The sequence below is a fragment of the Melozone crissalis genome, unplaced genomic scaffold (assembly GCF_028551555.1).
Source record: "Melozone crissalis strain CALT ecotype California unplaced genomic scaffold, PUWL_Pcris_2 ptg000014l_1, whole genome shotgun sequence".
Taxonomy (NCBI): domain Eukaryota; kingdom Metazoa; phylum Chordata; class Aves; order Passeriformes; family Passerellidae; genus Melozone; species Melozone crissalis.
In genome coordinates, this window is record NW_026535792.1 from 1,235,136 (window position 1) to 1,252,407 (window position 17,272).

Below are 17,272 nucleotides of genomic sequence, written 5' to 3' on the forward strand. Positions count from 1 at the left end.
TGAGTTGTTAAGGTTGGAAAAGACCTCAAAGCTCACCAGGTTCAACTCCTGACTGAAGAGCACCTTGGCAATTAAATCAAAATTGGATTTTGGAGCCCTTCCAGGGATGGTGATTCCACACTTCCCTGAGAAAGCTGTATCAATACTTATCCACTCTCCCAGGAAATAATATTTCCTAACATCCAACTGTTATATTAGTCAGATTAAAGCATTTATACTTTAATTTGGGAGAAAATGGGGAAGGACATCCCTGAGTGCTGCCATGGGAGCTTTCCCTGCTCCAGCTCTCCTCAGGAGCTGTGCCAGGACAGAAGACCTCAGAAAGCCTCTGCCTGAACCAAAACCTGAATTCAAATAGGCCTCTGACGTTTTTTCTTGAGATTTGGGGGATTTTTTTGTGTTTTCAGTGTCTTTTGTGCAGTTACTGCTGCAGCCTCAGAGAGGAGACTTGGAAAGGGAGTGACAGGACAGGGGATGGGTTTAACTGGCCAGGAAATGGGGTTGGATGGGATTTGGGAAGGAATTCCTCCCTGGGACCGTGGGGAGGGGATGGGATGGAATTCCCAGAGAAACTCCCTGGATCCCTGGAACGTCCAAGGAACAAGGCTTGGAACACAAGGGAAGGCTTAGTGGAAGGTGTGGGGATGGCATCCATGGGATGGGATGGGATCCAGGGGGTAAGATCCATGGGATGGGATGGGATCCGTGGGATGAGATGGGATGGGATCCATGGGATGGGATGGGATCCATGGGATGGGATGGGATGGCATCCATGGGATGAGATGGGATCCATGGAATGGGGATGGGATAAGAGTAGGATCTATAGGATCCATGAAATAGGACAGAATCCATGGGATCCATAGGATGGGATGGGATCCATGGGATGAGATGGGATCCATGGGATGAGATCCATGGGATGAGATGGGATGGGATCCATGGGATCCATAGGATGGGATCAATGGGATGGAATGGGATCCATGGGATGGGATGAGATCCATGGGATGGGATCCATGGGATGGGGATGGGATAGGGATGGGATCCATGGGATGGGATGGGATCCATGGGATCCATAGGATGGGATGGGATCCATGGGATGGGATTTCAGCTCCCTTCCAACCCAAACTCTCCTGGAATTCTGTGCTCACTGCCTGTGTCCCAATGCCTGTGAGCAAACCCTGATCCCTGCCGGATCCCTGCCGGATCCCTGCCGGATCCCAGAGAGCAGCCCTGCCTCCCCTCTCCCCAGCCCTGCTCCGTGCTCAGCCCTCGCTGTGATTGCCAGGGGAGCACGGCCAGATTGCAACGAGGGAAGGGAAAGAAAAGCTGTTAATTAGGCAGAGATGCTCCAAAAGGCAATCAAAATATTTCCAAACTCCTGCCAGACGGAGCAGAGCAGGCACAGGGAGGCGGCAAGGAGCTCCCTGGAACCACAACTGAGTTTTGGTCAGGCTCCTCAGCTACTCCCAGGATACTGCTCTGCCCCTTGATGTGCAGCTGCCTCTAAAAAAGAGACAAAAATCTGATTTTTCTGTGTGGTTTTCTCTAATCTTCTCCCTTATCATCTTTCTATGCCCACACCCAGTCCGTTCCAGATCTGCTTACCCCACAAACGATGCGTGAAGATCCCACCAAACCACATTAAACACTGAGCAGCTGTCCCCCTAAAAACCAAATTTCTGCGCTTATCTCTGCCTCCAACTCCTCTATTCCCAAAGATCTGAGACTCTCCAAGGCAGGAACATTGCGAATTTGGAATTTCAGGGTGCAGAAAAGCTGACAGATTTCTGTTAATTCATCTGCTGTGTTTAAAACACCAAACAGATCCTGGCAAATCAAGCACGTAATTTACTTCTAGAAGTTCTGGAGGATGACTAAACTAGAAAAATACAGTTTTAGACCAAAAAAAAAAAAATCATTCTGGTTGCTACAAACACAACTGTGCCCTGCAAGCAACGATTATTATTTAACAAAAGAAAGGTAAAAATAGATCTGCAATTGAAAACCAAGAGGATGGAAATAGAATTTATAATCTAGTAATGCTGGAATCAAGCCAGGACAACAGAGTTAATATGGACATTCTTCAGAAAGATGCCAAGAATGTTTCTGGGGGGTTGGGTTTGTTGTTTCTTTTCCAGAACTATGATTTATTAAATATCAAAACATTTTCTTTCGTACTGTGAATGCAACAGAGTTTGGAAAAGTCGAAATGCCTAAAAAGTTACAGAGTTTCTTCTCCCAAACTTTTCTTTTCCTAAATTCACCAACATTTCCTGAATTATTCCAGGCTTACCTCACTCCAGGAATGATCCAGATTGGTACAGATTAACTGGGGGCCAAAATTATACCTTGCTGGTTGTGGATTTCCTTAAAACACTGAGGTAAAAAGTTTCCAAAATTTGAGGGAAAACTGTTTTAATGCATGGTATTCACAGGGTCAAATCACTTAAAATTGCATAGGAATATAAATATAAATATAAATATAAATATAAATATAAATATAAATAGCCACTGTATATGTACATGTATATATAAAAATATATATGTATATCCATCAATCACCTATTTAATAAATAAAAATGGTACAGAAAAGCCATTTTCTACTAGTTCTGCTCTTTATTTTGGAAAACCCCTCCAGCACCAGTGTGAAAAAAGAACCCAGCTTGAGTGGCTGCATTTTCTACAGCTCTAAAAATATTCTGTTCCACCTCACCAGTACCCAGGGCTAAAAATAGCCACACAATCTTTCTGCAGTAAAATACCTCTTGCTGTCTTGAGAAAAAGCCACTCTGAATTTCCACTCAGGCACAGATACCTTCAAATCTTTCAGGAATTTTTTGGGATCATGGAGTTGGGATGGTGATGCTTCCTAAGCACCAATAAACTGAGGTTCATCTTCTCACCAGCACCACCAATTATTAAATACTGAAGGGAATGTGTTAAAGAAAGGCTTGCACTAAAATTAAACTGCACTTTACACAAGAATTACCTAAGATGTCATTGCATGGGCCCATTCCCAATGATTCCCAATAATTGTGTTTATTTCCAAAGGCAAAAAGAGCTGTAAGGAAGAGAATGAGGAGCAGAGGAAACTTTTGCTGCATGCTGTAAGAAAAACAAGAGGCGCCCAATTGGTTATTCACTAAATAATGGTCTGGATTAGCTGAATTTGTCCAAATATTAACCAGAAATGTGGAATTTCCTGGGGCTTCCATAATTCCTCATGGAATTTGCAGGTTCCTCATGTGCCCAGGGGCAGGAGGGAAGCTGGTCTGGGGTTTGGGATGGGAATCAGGACAGGATTTTCCCCCTAAGTGTAGGGGGGACTGGGACAGCTCCCCAGGGAATGGGCACATTCCCAACAGCTCCAGGAATATGGGGGGAATGTTCTCAGGGATGCACAGGGGGGATTTTGGGGTGTCTGTTCCCAGCCCAGGACATTCCCCAGTTCTTGTTTTCCCTCCCCAGACAGGTGAGGTGCCTCATTCTGCTTTCCCTTCAAACAACAGAAGGCATTTTATCAATTTATGTCCAATCCTCATCAAACACCACTGCTGAAAGTTTCACCTCCACCTCCCAACCAGACCAAAACTGTGCTCAGATGGGGGCACAGCAAACATCTGAGCTTTGAAAAGGAGAATTCAGAGAGGTTTGAGTGCAAAGCCTGCTGCAGGGCAGGAAGTCCAGGACACCCCAGACATGGGGAGCCCCTGGGATCCCCCTGCCCAGCTGGATATTCCCCAGCTGCCCCTGGAGCAGCAGCCAAGGCTGTGCTGGAGCTGAGGAGAAGCTCAATCCAAGGGGGTTTGGGGGAGGAAAACCCACCTTGATGGAGGAGCTCATCTTGATGCCTTGTTCAGGCTGCCCTGGAGCAGAGGCTGGGCAGAGCTCCAGAATAAAGCAGGGATTCATTCAAAGCATCTCCTCCATGGATCCACCTTGGGCAGCACCAGAGCCCAGCCAGGGCTGCACCCAAGATGAACCAAAATGGCCCCAAAATGCACGAGGGGCACGGGCTCTGTCCCTGGGATCAGCTCTGCTCCATTTGCACCTTGCAGTTCATTGTCCCATTGCAGCTTTAGCCCAGGCAGTCCCACCCTGCTTGTTTTTCTCTCTGCAGCCCACGGGGTTTGTGCTCCTGGGCTGAGATTTGGGTCATTTGTGCTTGGTGCCCAGCTGGAGCAGGAATTGTTTTGTGTCCCTGCTCTGTGCACAGAGCTCACCATCCCTGAATGTGAACCCAGACCCACACACTAAAGCAGCACAGAATGTGAAAAATATAAAATACAAACCTGAGGCATCAATCTCAGGATGGCCTTTAAAGCCACCCCAAATTCTGGAGTTTCCCAGTGTTTATTTACACATCAACACTTCCTGCCCCTGAGCCCCCAGCTCTGGAATCTTCTGGAAGCAGCAGCACTCCCAGCCCACACCCCCCACTCCTGCATTTCCTGCTGCATTAAATGCAGCTGGAGCGAGCAGGATGGGGCTGGGAGCAGCCAGATCCTCTCAGCCATCACTAAATCCATCCCAGCCCATGCCAAAGCAGGGCTCTGCACCCCAAAATCCAACACCTGACACCCCTCAGCCATGCCCTACACAGGCTGTGGGCTCCAGGAGATCTGAGCTCCAGAGCCAAGTGAAATCCCAAATTCCCACTGCTTTTTGTCCCACCCTGGCCATTCTGCTTCATTCCAATTATCATAATGGGTGCTGCACCCTTGACCTCTCCAAACCCTTCAAAACCACTTGAGGGGAAGCATTTTAATGAACACCCAAATCCTCCTTGCCCTGCCGAGCCCCTCTGGCACCCCCACAGTCACAGCTGTGCCAAAAACACCCTGAGGAAAGGAAAGTGCCAGGGCCACGTTCCCCACGTTGGAACAGGTGAGAAACTGAGCCCTGGCTCTGGCCAGCTGCTGCATTCATCCCTTCACATCCATTTTAGATTCTGTCCAACTCACAGTTAATCCTCAGGAGGAACAGGCAGAGCCACCCTGGGGGCGGGAAAGGAAGGGAGTAAAGAGATGTGAAGGAGCTGATTTGAAATTGTGCCTAAAGATATATATGAAAATAGCCTGGAAATACTCCAAGGGCTACAATTAATCCATAAATATTATGGATTTTATAACTCTTTCTGATATGTTGTATAAACAGAAGACAGAAGAGATCAGCTGGAAGTTATGTGCAATTGGACAGACATTTATGTGTGATTATTCATTCTTTAAATCACTCATGGGGTGGAGCATTCCTGAAGACCTGCAGGAAGATCAGGGGACATTTCCATGCCAACATTCCCAACTCTTCACTCTCCCAACCACCCCTGGGATGGATCCCAGCTCTCCCCTCCTGTACACCCCTGGATCTCACCTGACCCAGCATTTTCCCAGAGGGAAGGAACACCATAGGATCCTCCTTGCTCAAATTCAGCCCCTTGACTCCTTCAGACACCTGAATTCCATCCCACAACTCCAATGGTGCTTTCAGCTTCAATATTTTCACTTTCATTGCTAAAAGCACCAAAGGAGCAGCACAAAGCCAGCACTGCCACATCCCTGCTCTGGAGAAGCTCTCTACTCAACAAGAAAAGTTTTTCCTCAGGCACAAGATGGGATTGCTGGGCCAGGGAGATGGGTTTTGTCCCTTGTTTGTCCTAACTCAGGATATTTTATATTTTCTGTGATTACCAGTTCCATTCCAGCCATGTCTGGAAATATCCATGTCCTGTCAGGGCCTGGAAACTTTGGACATCCATGTCCAAACAAAGTCCTTTGCAGGGCCTGGAAACTTTGTCAGGGCCTGGAATCTTGGACATCCATGTCCTGGAACCTTGGGACATCCATGTCCTGGAATCCTAGGACATCCATGTCCTGGAATCCTGGGACATCCATGTCCTGGAACCTTGGGACATCCATGTCCTGGAATCCTAGGACATCCATGTCCTGGAACCTTGGGACATCCATGTCCTGGAATCCTAGGACATCCATGTCCTGGAATCTTGGGACATCCATGTCCTGGAGCCCTGGGGACATCCATGTCCTGGAACCTTGGGACATCCATGTCCTGGAATCCTAGGACATCCATGTCCTGGAACCTTGGGACATCCATGTCCTGGAATCCTAGGACATCCATGTCCTGGAATCTTGGGACATCCATGTCCTGGAGCCCTGGGGACATCCATGTCCTGGAACCTTGGGACATCCATGTCCTGGAATCCTAGGACATCCATGTCCTGGAACCTTGGGACATCCATGTCCTGGAGCCCTGGGGACATCCATGTCCTGGAATCCTGGGACATCCATGTCCTGGAATCCTAGGACATCCATGTCCTAGAACCTTGGGACATCCATGTCCTGGAATACTGGGACATCCATGTCCTGGAATCCTGGGACATCCATGTCCTGGAATCCTAGGACATCCATGTCCTGGAATCTTGGGACATCCATGTCCTGGAGCCCTGGGGACATCCATGTCCTGGAATCCTGGGACATCCATGTCCTGGAGCCCTGGGGACATCCATGTCCTGGAACCTTGGGACATCCATGTCCTGGAATACTGGGACATCCATGTCCTGGAGCCCTGGGGACATCCATGTCCTGGAACCTTGGGACATCCATGTCCTGGAATACTGGGACATCCATGTCCTGGAATCCTGGGACATCCATGTCCTGGAACCTTGGGACATCCATGTCCTGGAATCCTGGGACATCCATGTCCTGGAATCCTAGGACATCCATGTCCTGGAGCCCTGGGGACATCCATGTCCTGGAATCCTGGGACATCCATGTCCTGGAGCCCTGGGGACATCCATGTCCTGGAACCTTGGGACATCCATGTCCTGGAATCCTGGGACATCCATGTCCTGGAACCTTGGGACATCCATGTCCTGGAATCCTGGGACATCCATGTCCTGGAATACTGGGACATCCATGTCCTGGAGCCCTGGGGACATCCATGTCCTGGAACCTTGGGACATCCATGTCCTGGAGCCCTGGGGACATCCATGTCCTGGAATCCTGGGACATCCATGTCCTGGAATCCTGGGGACATCCATGTCCTGGAATCCTGGGACATCCATGTCCTGGAGCCCTGGGGACATCCATGTCCTGGAACCTTGGGACATCCATGTCCTGGAATCCTGGGGACATCCATGTCCTGGAACCTTGGGACATCCATGTCCTGGAATCCTGGGACATCCATGTCCTGGAGCCCTGGGGACATCCATGTCCTGGAACCTTGGGACATCCATGTCCTGGAGCCCTGGGGACATCCATGTCCTGGAATCCTGGGACATCCATGTCCTGGAATCCTGGGGACATCCATGTCCTGGAACCTCAGTATATCCATGTCCTGGAATCCTGGGACATCCATGTCCTGGAATACTGGGACATCCATGTCCTGGAATCTTGGGACATCCATGTCCTGGAGCCCTGGGGACATCCATGTCCTGGAACCTTGGGACATCCATGTCCTGGAATCCTGGGACATCCATGTCCTGGAACCTTGGGACATCCATGTCCTGGAATCTTGGGGACATCCATGTCCTGGAACCTTGGGACATCCATGTCCTGGAACCTTGGGACATCCATGTCCTGGAATCCTGGGACATCCATGTCCTGGAATCCTGGGGACATCCATGTCCTGGAACCTCAGTATATCCAAGTCCTGGAACCTCAGTATATCCATGTCCTGGAATCCTGGGACATCCATGTCCTGGAACATCCATGTCCTGGAATCTTGGAGACATCCCTGTCCTGGAACCTCATTGCCCTCAGCTCCACACACAAGGAGATTGAGCAATCAGCTGAAGAAAACCTGAATAAACCCCTTTTTTAGGAGTTACCCATTTGCTTAAAGCTCTCTCAGAAGAAACTCTCAACTGTGGAAAGCTCATCCTGGGGCCCAGCACATGCAAACCCAACTAAAGAACCCCAAATGTGCTGGAATTCCAGCCAGCCCCAGCACAGAGCCAATATTTCACCCCGTTCTTGCACAGTTCAAAGCTGCAGGGCCGGAAGTCAGAGAACTCAAAGCTGAGTTGAGAATTTAGTGTTTTGTTGAACTTCCTCCCACAAAGTACATTTCAAAAAAATAATAAACACAGCAGACAGTAAAAGCGTGACTTTCATATAAACCATAATAGCAATCGCACAGAGCACGAGATCAGCTCGCTGATAGAGAAAAAGGAGAAATTCTTGCCAAACAAAACTTTCATGGGCTCTCTCGTGCACTGAATTGTTTAATTGTTTAATGGCTGTACCTTGAACTACAGGCACCCTCAAGATTTTAGGCAGCTCAGCTGCAAGATCTGGCTGCGGGTCTGAGGCACCAGGATTGCTCACAGGAAAACCCACGGGAAGTGCAAGGCACAAATGCAGGGTGGGAATCAACCCTGAGGGGGAAATTGTGCTGCCTGCAGAAATCCTGCCAGCAGAGCACAGAAACGAAGGAATTAACCTGAGCCCTCCATCAAGAGTGCCTCGGTGGAAGCTCTGATGGAGCTGGAATTCTGCTGCCTCTGAGGGATAATGACTGATCTGTGCCTCTTCCTTCCAGGAGGCTGCAGGTAAAAATTCTCCTTTCTCTGGCTCAGATCCAGCTTCCAGCGCTGTGTTTGTATCACTGAGAGATGAAGCACAGCAAATAAACTGCAGGAGGATGATCCTTGTGCCATTTGGACTGGTTTTAAACAGGAGGAGAGCTCACAGCCTCTTTAATCCTTTCAATTGGAAAAAAAAATAAAATGGCTTCATTTCCCTTACAGGTAAGTAAAGACCCCTAAGCCAGTTAAAATGTTTTTTGAAACAACTACACAGCTCCAGCAATTAGGAATGACATTTGCAGGAACAAGAGGCATTTTTAAGATGCTGTTTAACTGTCTCATGTCCCTTCCACAATAATCTGGCAAATTCTGGGCCTTGCTACTCACAGCAAACACATTTCAGCACACAAAAGAGATCTTATCTGTGTGTTAGGAGTTACTTTTAGAAAATGTGCTTAAAAAACAACCAATTAGCAATGTCTGTGCTCTGGGGGCTGGAAATGGGGGAATTAAGGCAGAGCTGCAGCTTCACTTGACAAGCAACCTCAATTCTCCTCTTTAGATCCTATTAGGAGAACAACAGAGAAGCACAGGAATAAGGCAAACATTCCATCAAAGCCAGAGTGGGCAGCTTTTCCTTCAAACACAAAAAAATCCTTATTAAAAAACTAAAAATCCCTGAAAATGGTGGTTAAGCAGGGGCAGAGAGCTGCGAGCACAGATTTCAGAACGAGGAGCTTTCCTGGCTGGCTGGGACACAAACCCATCCCATCCCCATGCTCTCTGCACTTGGCAGGGAGGGTGACTAATAAATGTGGATCAAATTCAACAGCGCCACTGCAAAGGAACAAATGGCTCTTTGTCTCACGCCAGCAGTGGCCAAGGAGCACTGGACGTGGCACTCAGGGCCTGGGCTGGGGACAAGGTGATGATCAAAGGCTGGACCCTGAGCCTGGAGGGCTTTTCCAGCCTCAGGGATTCTGGGGTCCAGCCCAGAACCCCAGGTTGCTGGTGAGAAGGGCAGGGATGGAGAAATCCCTGCATTCCATGAAGCCAGCCCAGCACATCCCTCTGAATCCCAGGCTGGAGCTGCAGTCAAATATAAGAATTTCGATTTAAATATAAGAATTTCTATTTAAATATAAGAATTTTTGTTCCCTCCTTTTGTTCCTGACGGTACAAATAAGAGTTAGCAGATTTAATTTCCTTATCTGTTCCTCATATTAGCTGTGTGCTACCCACCCACACGAAATATTTGGGTACAGAATGCCTGCTCAAGTGCCCTGCTGGGCACCTCCCTGCCCCAAGGCTCGCTCAAATTTTGCTTCTTCAACCAACATCACCTCTCAAAGGGACAGAAACTGGAGCAAACCTTCCCAGCTCTGCCACCTGCCCTTGGGAACGACCAGGGGCAATCCCAGCACCCAGGGATGTGCTTTGCTTTGCCCGGTTTTATATCATTTCAGGAGGGTGTGAAGTTTGAATTACACAAATTCTCTCTCTCACACACATTTTCTTTCCCTTCTGTTCCAAGCAGGCAGAGAATCATTCCAAACCCCACATCGGGTCATCAGTTCATCCTTGTGGGGGAGGGAACCAGAGTCAATTCAAAAGTCCTTTATCCCTATCCCATGAGTAATCTGATGGGAAAAAGCAAGCAGGAGATGCTGAAACACTGGCTCAATTCCAGGTTCTGAGTGGCTGCAGTAATATCTGCCAGTGGAAAACAAACCAGGGAACCCACACACGGGACACTTGAGGAAACCCACACTGCTGGCAGCACACAGAAGGGTGCCCAGACCATCTGGGGCAAACCTTCTACAAATCATCTCAGATTTTGTAGCCAAAGTATCAGAAAATGCATAAATGGAGAAAATGAATCTGAGTCTGAACAGGCAGGGGAGGGGCTGGGATGAATTCCCAGAGGAGCTGCGGCTGCCCTGGATCCCTGCAGTGTCCAGGGCCAGGGACAGTGGAAGGTGTGGGGTTGGGCCTTAAGGTCCTTTCCAACCCAAACCATTCCAGAATTTTGTGATGGACACTGAAGCTCTCCCCCCAAACTCTCAACTGAAAGGCTTTTTAATAGGATTCCTTCAGACAAACAGAAAACAAGCCCCAAACATTCCTGAAGTTACCAGAAAGGACAGGGATTGTTTCCAAAGGCATCTGCTTGGAATTGCACTTCCATTTCCTTACCCTGACACTCCACAAAGGGGAGAAATATCCCAGGGTCCATCAGCTCCTGAGGCCTGAGACCTGGCAGGGAGTGAACGATGATCCCTGCATTTGGGGTGAATGATGATCCCAGGATTTGGGGTGAATGATGATCCCAGGATTTGGGGTGAACGATGATCCCTGCATTGGGGGTGAATGATGATCCCTGCATTGGGGGTGAACGATGATCCCTGCATTTGGGGTGAATGATGATCCCAGGATTTGGGGTGAACGATGATCCCTGCATTGGGGGTGAATGATGATCCCTGCATTGGGGGTGAACGATGATCCCTGCATTTGGGGTGAATGATGATCCCTGCATTTGGGGTGAATGATGATCCCTGCATTTGGGGTGAATGATGATCCCTGCATTTGGGGTGAATGATGATCCCAGGATTTGGGGTGAACGATGATCCCAGGATTTGGGGTGAACGATGATCCCTGCATTTGGGGTGAATGATGATCCCAGGATTTGGGGTGAATGATGATCCCAGGATTTGGGGTGAATGATGATCCCTGCATTTGGGGTGGACGATGATCCCTGCATTTGGGGTGAATGATGATCCCAGGATTTGGGGTGAATGATGATCCCTGCGTTTGGGGTGAATGATGATCCCAGGATTTGGGGTGAACGATGATCCCTGCATTTGGGGTGAATGATGATCCCAGGATTTGGGGTGAATGATGATCCCAGGATTTGGCGTGAACAATGATCCCAGGATTTGGGGTGAATGATGATCCCAGGATTTGGGGTGAACGATGATCCTTGCGTTTGGGGTGAATGATGATCCCCACATTTGGGGTGAATGATGATCCCTGCATTTGGGGTGCTCTGTCCCACTCAGAGCTGACAGCAAAGGGCTCTTCCCACATCCAGGAATAAATAAATAACTAAATAAATAAATGCACGCCATCACTCCTGCACTGGAATGTCTTGTGGAAATTCCAGCCTTTTCCTGAAGTATTTCTGCTGTAAAAGTGATGAGACACATACTGAGCACCTCATTAGCTCCCAGAGGCGGCACTGCCTGGAATGGTTATTCAGCAATTAGGGCTCAGATTAAAGCTAAACAGACACAGTGCACCTCTGCAAAGAACACCTGAACCAGAAGATCAAATTACCAAAATCTCTCTGCTTTTCCCTCCATTACAGCAAAAAAAAAAAAAAAAAAAAGCAAAATACTGTGCCAGATCCTTCAGAAATGCACAGACAAGCTCAGCAGTCACACACCAGGCCTCCCACATCCCCCAGCCCTCCAGACTGTCACTGGAAAGTACCTGCTCAGCTTTGTTTACAAGGGATTTCTTCTGCAAAGGGCTTTTTTTTCTCACTCACCCACCCTCTCTCCCCAGATCTCCTCTCACCAATCTGCTCCTCCCACCAGCAGGGAATCTTTGCTGGGCTTTCCAGCCAGCAGAAGGTTCCACCACACAGAAACCACCAGGCCTGGTGCATTTAGGCAATATTGAGCAGTATTAGAAGTTAACCGTGCTGTGAAGTGGAGCCTGGAAAATCACACATTACATAATGCCCTGGGAGCAGCAGATTCTCCTCAGCAGCTCCACCAGTGATTTATACCTTCACACGAAAATCAGCTGCAAGGAAAGTAGCCACAACTGCAAAAGAACCCTAAATTCAGATGCTCGGGCTGTAATGGATCCAGCAAATTTCCAGCCTGGCACTCCTTCCCAGCACGGCTGAGAACATTCTAGAAGCCTGACGGATTTGGGGGTAGTTCTGTTTACTTTGGTTTTTTTTTTTAATAATGAAACTCTGTGGTTTATAAGAACTACTGAAAGCAGACTGGTTTTTTTTCTTCTTCCCTTTTTTTTTTTCCTAAGATTTAGTTTGTTTTTTCTCAAAGCCCCCCCTTAAGATAACGGATGTTTAAACCATATTTAGAGGCTCAGCTAAAGCAACTAATGAGTGTTAGGTAAGATGTCTCTCCATGTAGAACAATCTGTTCCAAAAGTTACCAAAAATAGCAATTCCCTAAACACTGCTGTGATGCAATATTTAACCCCTCGCTGCAGCAGCAGCAGAATTTGACCATTTTCCCCCAAAGCCTGCAGGAGCTCTCCTTACCTAGGCTGGTCGGTTTGATCAGCTCGTCCAACAAGTCATAAAAGGGGAGTTTCTGCAGCTTGATGTCGGGGTGCACGGGGTGCAGGGCCGAGGTGAGGTGGGGCAGTTCCAGTTCGTGTTTGGGTCCCAGCAGTGACACGGGGAGCAGGGGGGACGTGGCGGGGTGGCCGTCGTAGCCCAGCTGTGGAATGGTGGAAGGCGACAGCGCGGCCGGCATGGAGCTCGAGTGCACGCTGGGGATGGACAGGTCTGCCGGGGTCATGATTTTCTGGGGGAACCTTCTCCTATAGAGTTCTTTGATTTTCATCTGGACGGCGGGGCTGCAGCCGGCCTTGAGCAGGTGCAGGGCTTTGGTCAGCAGTTCGTGTTTGCGGCCGTGCTTGTTCCTGCCCGCGTAGCCCAGCAGCACCTGCAGCTCCGACACTCGAAGGCTCATAACCATTTGCTTCAAAGAGACAAAACACAGGGTCAACAGGTGAATTCAGCATCCTCATCAGACATAAAACAAAGGGTTAACAGTGAATTCAGCACCCTCACCAAGGCTCAGAACCGTTTGCTTCAAAGAGACAAAACACAGGGTTAACAGGTGAATTCAGCATCCTCACCAGACATAAAACAAAGGGTTAACAGTGAATTCAGCACCCTCACAAGGGCACAGAATCATTTGCTTCAAAGAAAGAAAACAGAGGGTTAACAGGTGAATTCAGCACCCTCACAAGGGCACAGAATCATTTGCTTCAAAGAAAGAAAACAGAGGGTTAACAGGTGAATTCAGCACCCTCATCAGAAATAAAACACAGGGTTAACAGGTGAATTCAGCACCCTCACAAACAAAACAGAGGATTAACAAGTGAACTCAGTACCCTCACCCAAGGCTCAGAACCACTTGCTTCAAAGAAATAAAACAGAGGGTTAACAGGTGACTAAAGCATTCTCATCAGAAATAAAACAAAGTGTTAACAGGTGAATTCAGCACCCTCACCAAGGCTTATAACCATTTACTTCGAAGAAACAAACAAAAGGTTTAACAGGTGAATTCCAGAATCCTCACCAGAAACAAAACAAAGGGTTAACAGCTGACTTTCAGCACCCTCAACAGGGCTCAGAAGCATTTGCTTCAAAGAAACAAAACAAAGGGTTAACAGGTGAATTCAGCACCCTCATCCAAGGCTTATAACCATTTGCTTCAAAGAAACAAAACAAAGAGTTAACAGGTGACTTTCAGCACCCTCACAAACAAAACAAAGGGTTAACAGGTGACTTCAGTATCCTCACCAGAAACAAAATAAAAGGATTAAGAGGTGAGTTTCAGCATCCTCACCCAAGGCTTATAACCATTTGCTTCAAAGAAACAAAACAAAGGGTTAACAGGTGAATTCAGCACCTTCACCAAGGCTCAGAACCATTTGCTTCAAAGAAGAAAAACAAAGAATGAACAGGTGACTTCAGCATCCTCACGACACCAGAAAGGCCCGTCAAGCATTAAGTTTTCAAGGCTCTGTGCCCCTGCTCTGCCCCCTTTTACAATGCTCACGTATTTAATACAATGCTCAGTATTTATTACAATGCTCAGTGTTTATTTTCAAGTCTGCAATGAGAGATTTCTAAAAGCATTTCCATTCCGTGGGCAAAAAGCTGAGGAAAGGACTCGGTGCAAAACAAAGGTTGTAACTAATTATTTGTTAATCGCTTGCTGGAATCTCTGATGGAATGAATTTTTTCTTGCTCTAGCTGGATGTAAAAGCAGCTGTACACTGACAACATCCAAGCTCAACTCCAAACACACTTGCACGAGCCTCCCTCAGCTCCTGCCATGCAGCAGAACTGACCCACACAGGTTCAGAGAAAGGAGATCAATGTCACTAAAAGGAGAGTGAATATAATCCCGTTTTAGCCTTGTCACCTTCTTGGGTTACAGGAAACTTCCTCCCCTTCCACCTCTGCTCCTCTCCCAGCAGAGCTGCGGGTCCTGTTTGGATGGGAAGCTGGGCTTTGCCCTCTGCTAATTAGCATCTTCATTAGCACAGCCATTTAGTGCCTCCCAACAGGACCCAATGAATCACACTGGTACAACTTGTCACCTGGCTCACTTCTCCCGGAACTGAGGAAAACACTTCCCAAACCAGTGAAACCAGTCATCACCAGTGTGCATCAACTGGGCAGGCAGGAGCCAGAAAATCAACTTCAGGGCCCGGTTTTCATTGAAAAATACATTTCAGAGCTTGGCAGGGGCTTGCTGATCATCAGAAGGCCTGAGACACCAGCTGGAACGATGATATCCCTGCAGAAGTTTGGATTCCCAAGGAATTGTAAAGAAATACAATGCCTGAAATCCACTGATGTGCCAGGCTGCATCTTCTGCAGGAACACCCTGAATATTCTGTAGTGAACCCCAGAAGATCTGATTCCAAACAACACTTGATGGATGGATTTGGGACCAAAGCAGCCAATGCAGCACACGAGGGAGGGCTCTGCAATTTCCCAGCCACTGAAGGATGAAGACCCAAACCAGAATTTGCATTTGACATCTCTGAATTAGACTACAAACGCTCCCATCCCCTCTGCTCCTTCAAACTGTGCAAACTACTCAGTCTCAAACACTGCTCTGATTTTTTCCACATTAATTCTCAAACCCGAAGTGCCAAGATTAGACATTGCTACCCCTGGTAGACATTGCTACCCCTGGCTTTAACAAAACCAGCCCAAAACTCCCATAATCTCAGAGCTTCAGTACCTGCCAGAGATCTTCACTGCCCAGGTGTCGACGGGAGGTTTTCCCTCCACTGAAACTGCTCCTGGTATTTAAAAGCCCTAACTGAGATGATTCATGTCTTTAATGAGGTTTGCAGCAGCCACACTGAAGTCAAATTTGCCACAAGATTTCTGCTCTGCTGAACCACAGCTCGGGAACCTCGCTGCAAATCCTTGTTTCAGGCCTCCACAAACCCTTTGGATGGAACTGGAGTTGTTTTATTTCCCTGAATACCCCAAGAACCTTCTTCACACTCAACTCTGAGACTGTCAGAAAGCCACTAATGAGAACAGACGAGGTACTTGGTAAGAAATGAAGATGTCTTAAAAGAATAAGGCATTTCAGCTCCAATCTGAAGTGTTGACAGCTGAAAGGAAAGTGAAACAAATAGATTTGAAACATGGAAAAACACTATTTATAATGCTATACAAACACTTCCTCAACAGAATGAGTAGTTACAGCTGAAGGGTTTAATGCCATCACCATTAAGAGTCACTTCCTGAACAGGCAGAACCTCTCAGAGCTTCACTCTGTTCTTGTTTTGTGATAAACTCACGGGCTCAGCTCGCCAAGAGCACGAGAGGATTAAGAAATAACTGAGGCGAGGGAGAAGCTCCTGCTCCACGCTGGATAATTCCCATTTGTAAGGTAAAGGGAAGCTGGAATGAGCACACAGAGAGCAGGGGCCGTGCTGGAGCCAGCTCAGAGCCCAAAACAAACAAAATCCCCACATCTTCCCCACCCCGCGCATTCCTGCTCCGGAGGACAAGAACAATTTTGTTCGCAGTGCTCAGGGCACTGACAGATCCATCCTTAAAACCAGCAATAAACCTGGTGGGTTTATTATACTTCCATAATTTATAGATAAACCTTCCGTCCACATCACAGAGGGGCAATGCCTCAAACCATGCCCACCTTGCACAGGGCACTGCCAGGGGTTGGTGCCCCTGGGAAGCTGAGCTGGGAAAAGTTCCTACAACATCAACAGGAGAATTCCTGTCCCTCCTCCAACCCAGCTGTGGTTTACAGGGCCCAACCTGTGGGAAATGGATTCGTAAGAGATAAGAAATGCTGACTTAGAAATGCCATGGAATAGGGCAGACATTGCTGAAAGAACTAGAAACAATTTCAAAGGATGGCCTAATAAATAAAACTAGATATTTTAGAGAAATAAAACTTTGAAAGATGCATTGTGGTAGGACCCACAAGGGGTAATTTTAGATGACTGGCTTTAAGGCATTTACAGCATGGCGTGGCTAAAGCTGATAGACCAAGAAACACTTAAATGTAATTAGGAAATAGTTGGCTGCTGATTGTGATGCTGTGAATTATAACATCTGTATTGTCTCACCCTTCACATGAGACTGAAAATGGAATAAAAGTTTTAAACCACCTCTCAGTTGCCCCATCTCTGGGTCAGAAAAGGGCAATAATCTGACACCAGCCCAGCTCCACAGCAGAAACCCAAGCCCTCCCCATGCTCTGATCCATGGCATCCTGACCCTGGGACAGGCAGGATAACACAGCAGGGAAACAACCCCAGTGCTGCCAAACACACCAGGAAAATCCAGGAAAAGCCTCAATTGCTCCCATTTTCTCTGTCCCATCTCAACTCCAAGCCCTGGCTGGCTCAGCTGCAGCAGCAGAGCTGAAGGGCAGAGGCACAGAGAGTTCTGCTGCA

At 47.8% G+C, this 17,272-nt stretch overlaps 1 protein-coding gene across 1 annotated transcript in view; it reads right to left on the minus strand.

Annotated features, from left to right (window-relative positions):
- The window catches only part of PIAS1 (protein inhibitor of activated STAT 1), a 57,240-nt gene that overhangs the window by 20,857 nt on the left and 19,111 nt on the right, over positions 1–17,272 (minus strand). The window contains exon 2 of the mRNA XM_054272622.1: positions 12,840–13,284. Within this exon, the coding sequence (XP_054128597.1) occupies positions 12,840–13,284 (445 nt within the window). The remainder of the gene's footprint in view (positions 1–12,839; positions 13,285–17,272) is intronic.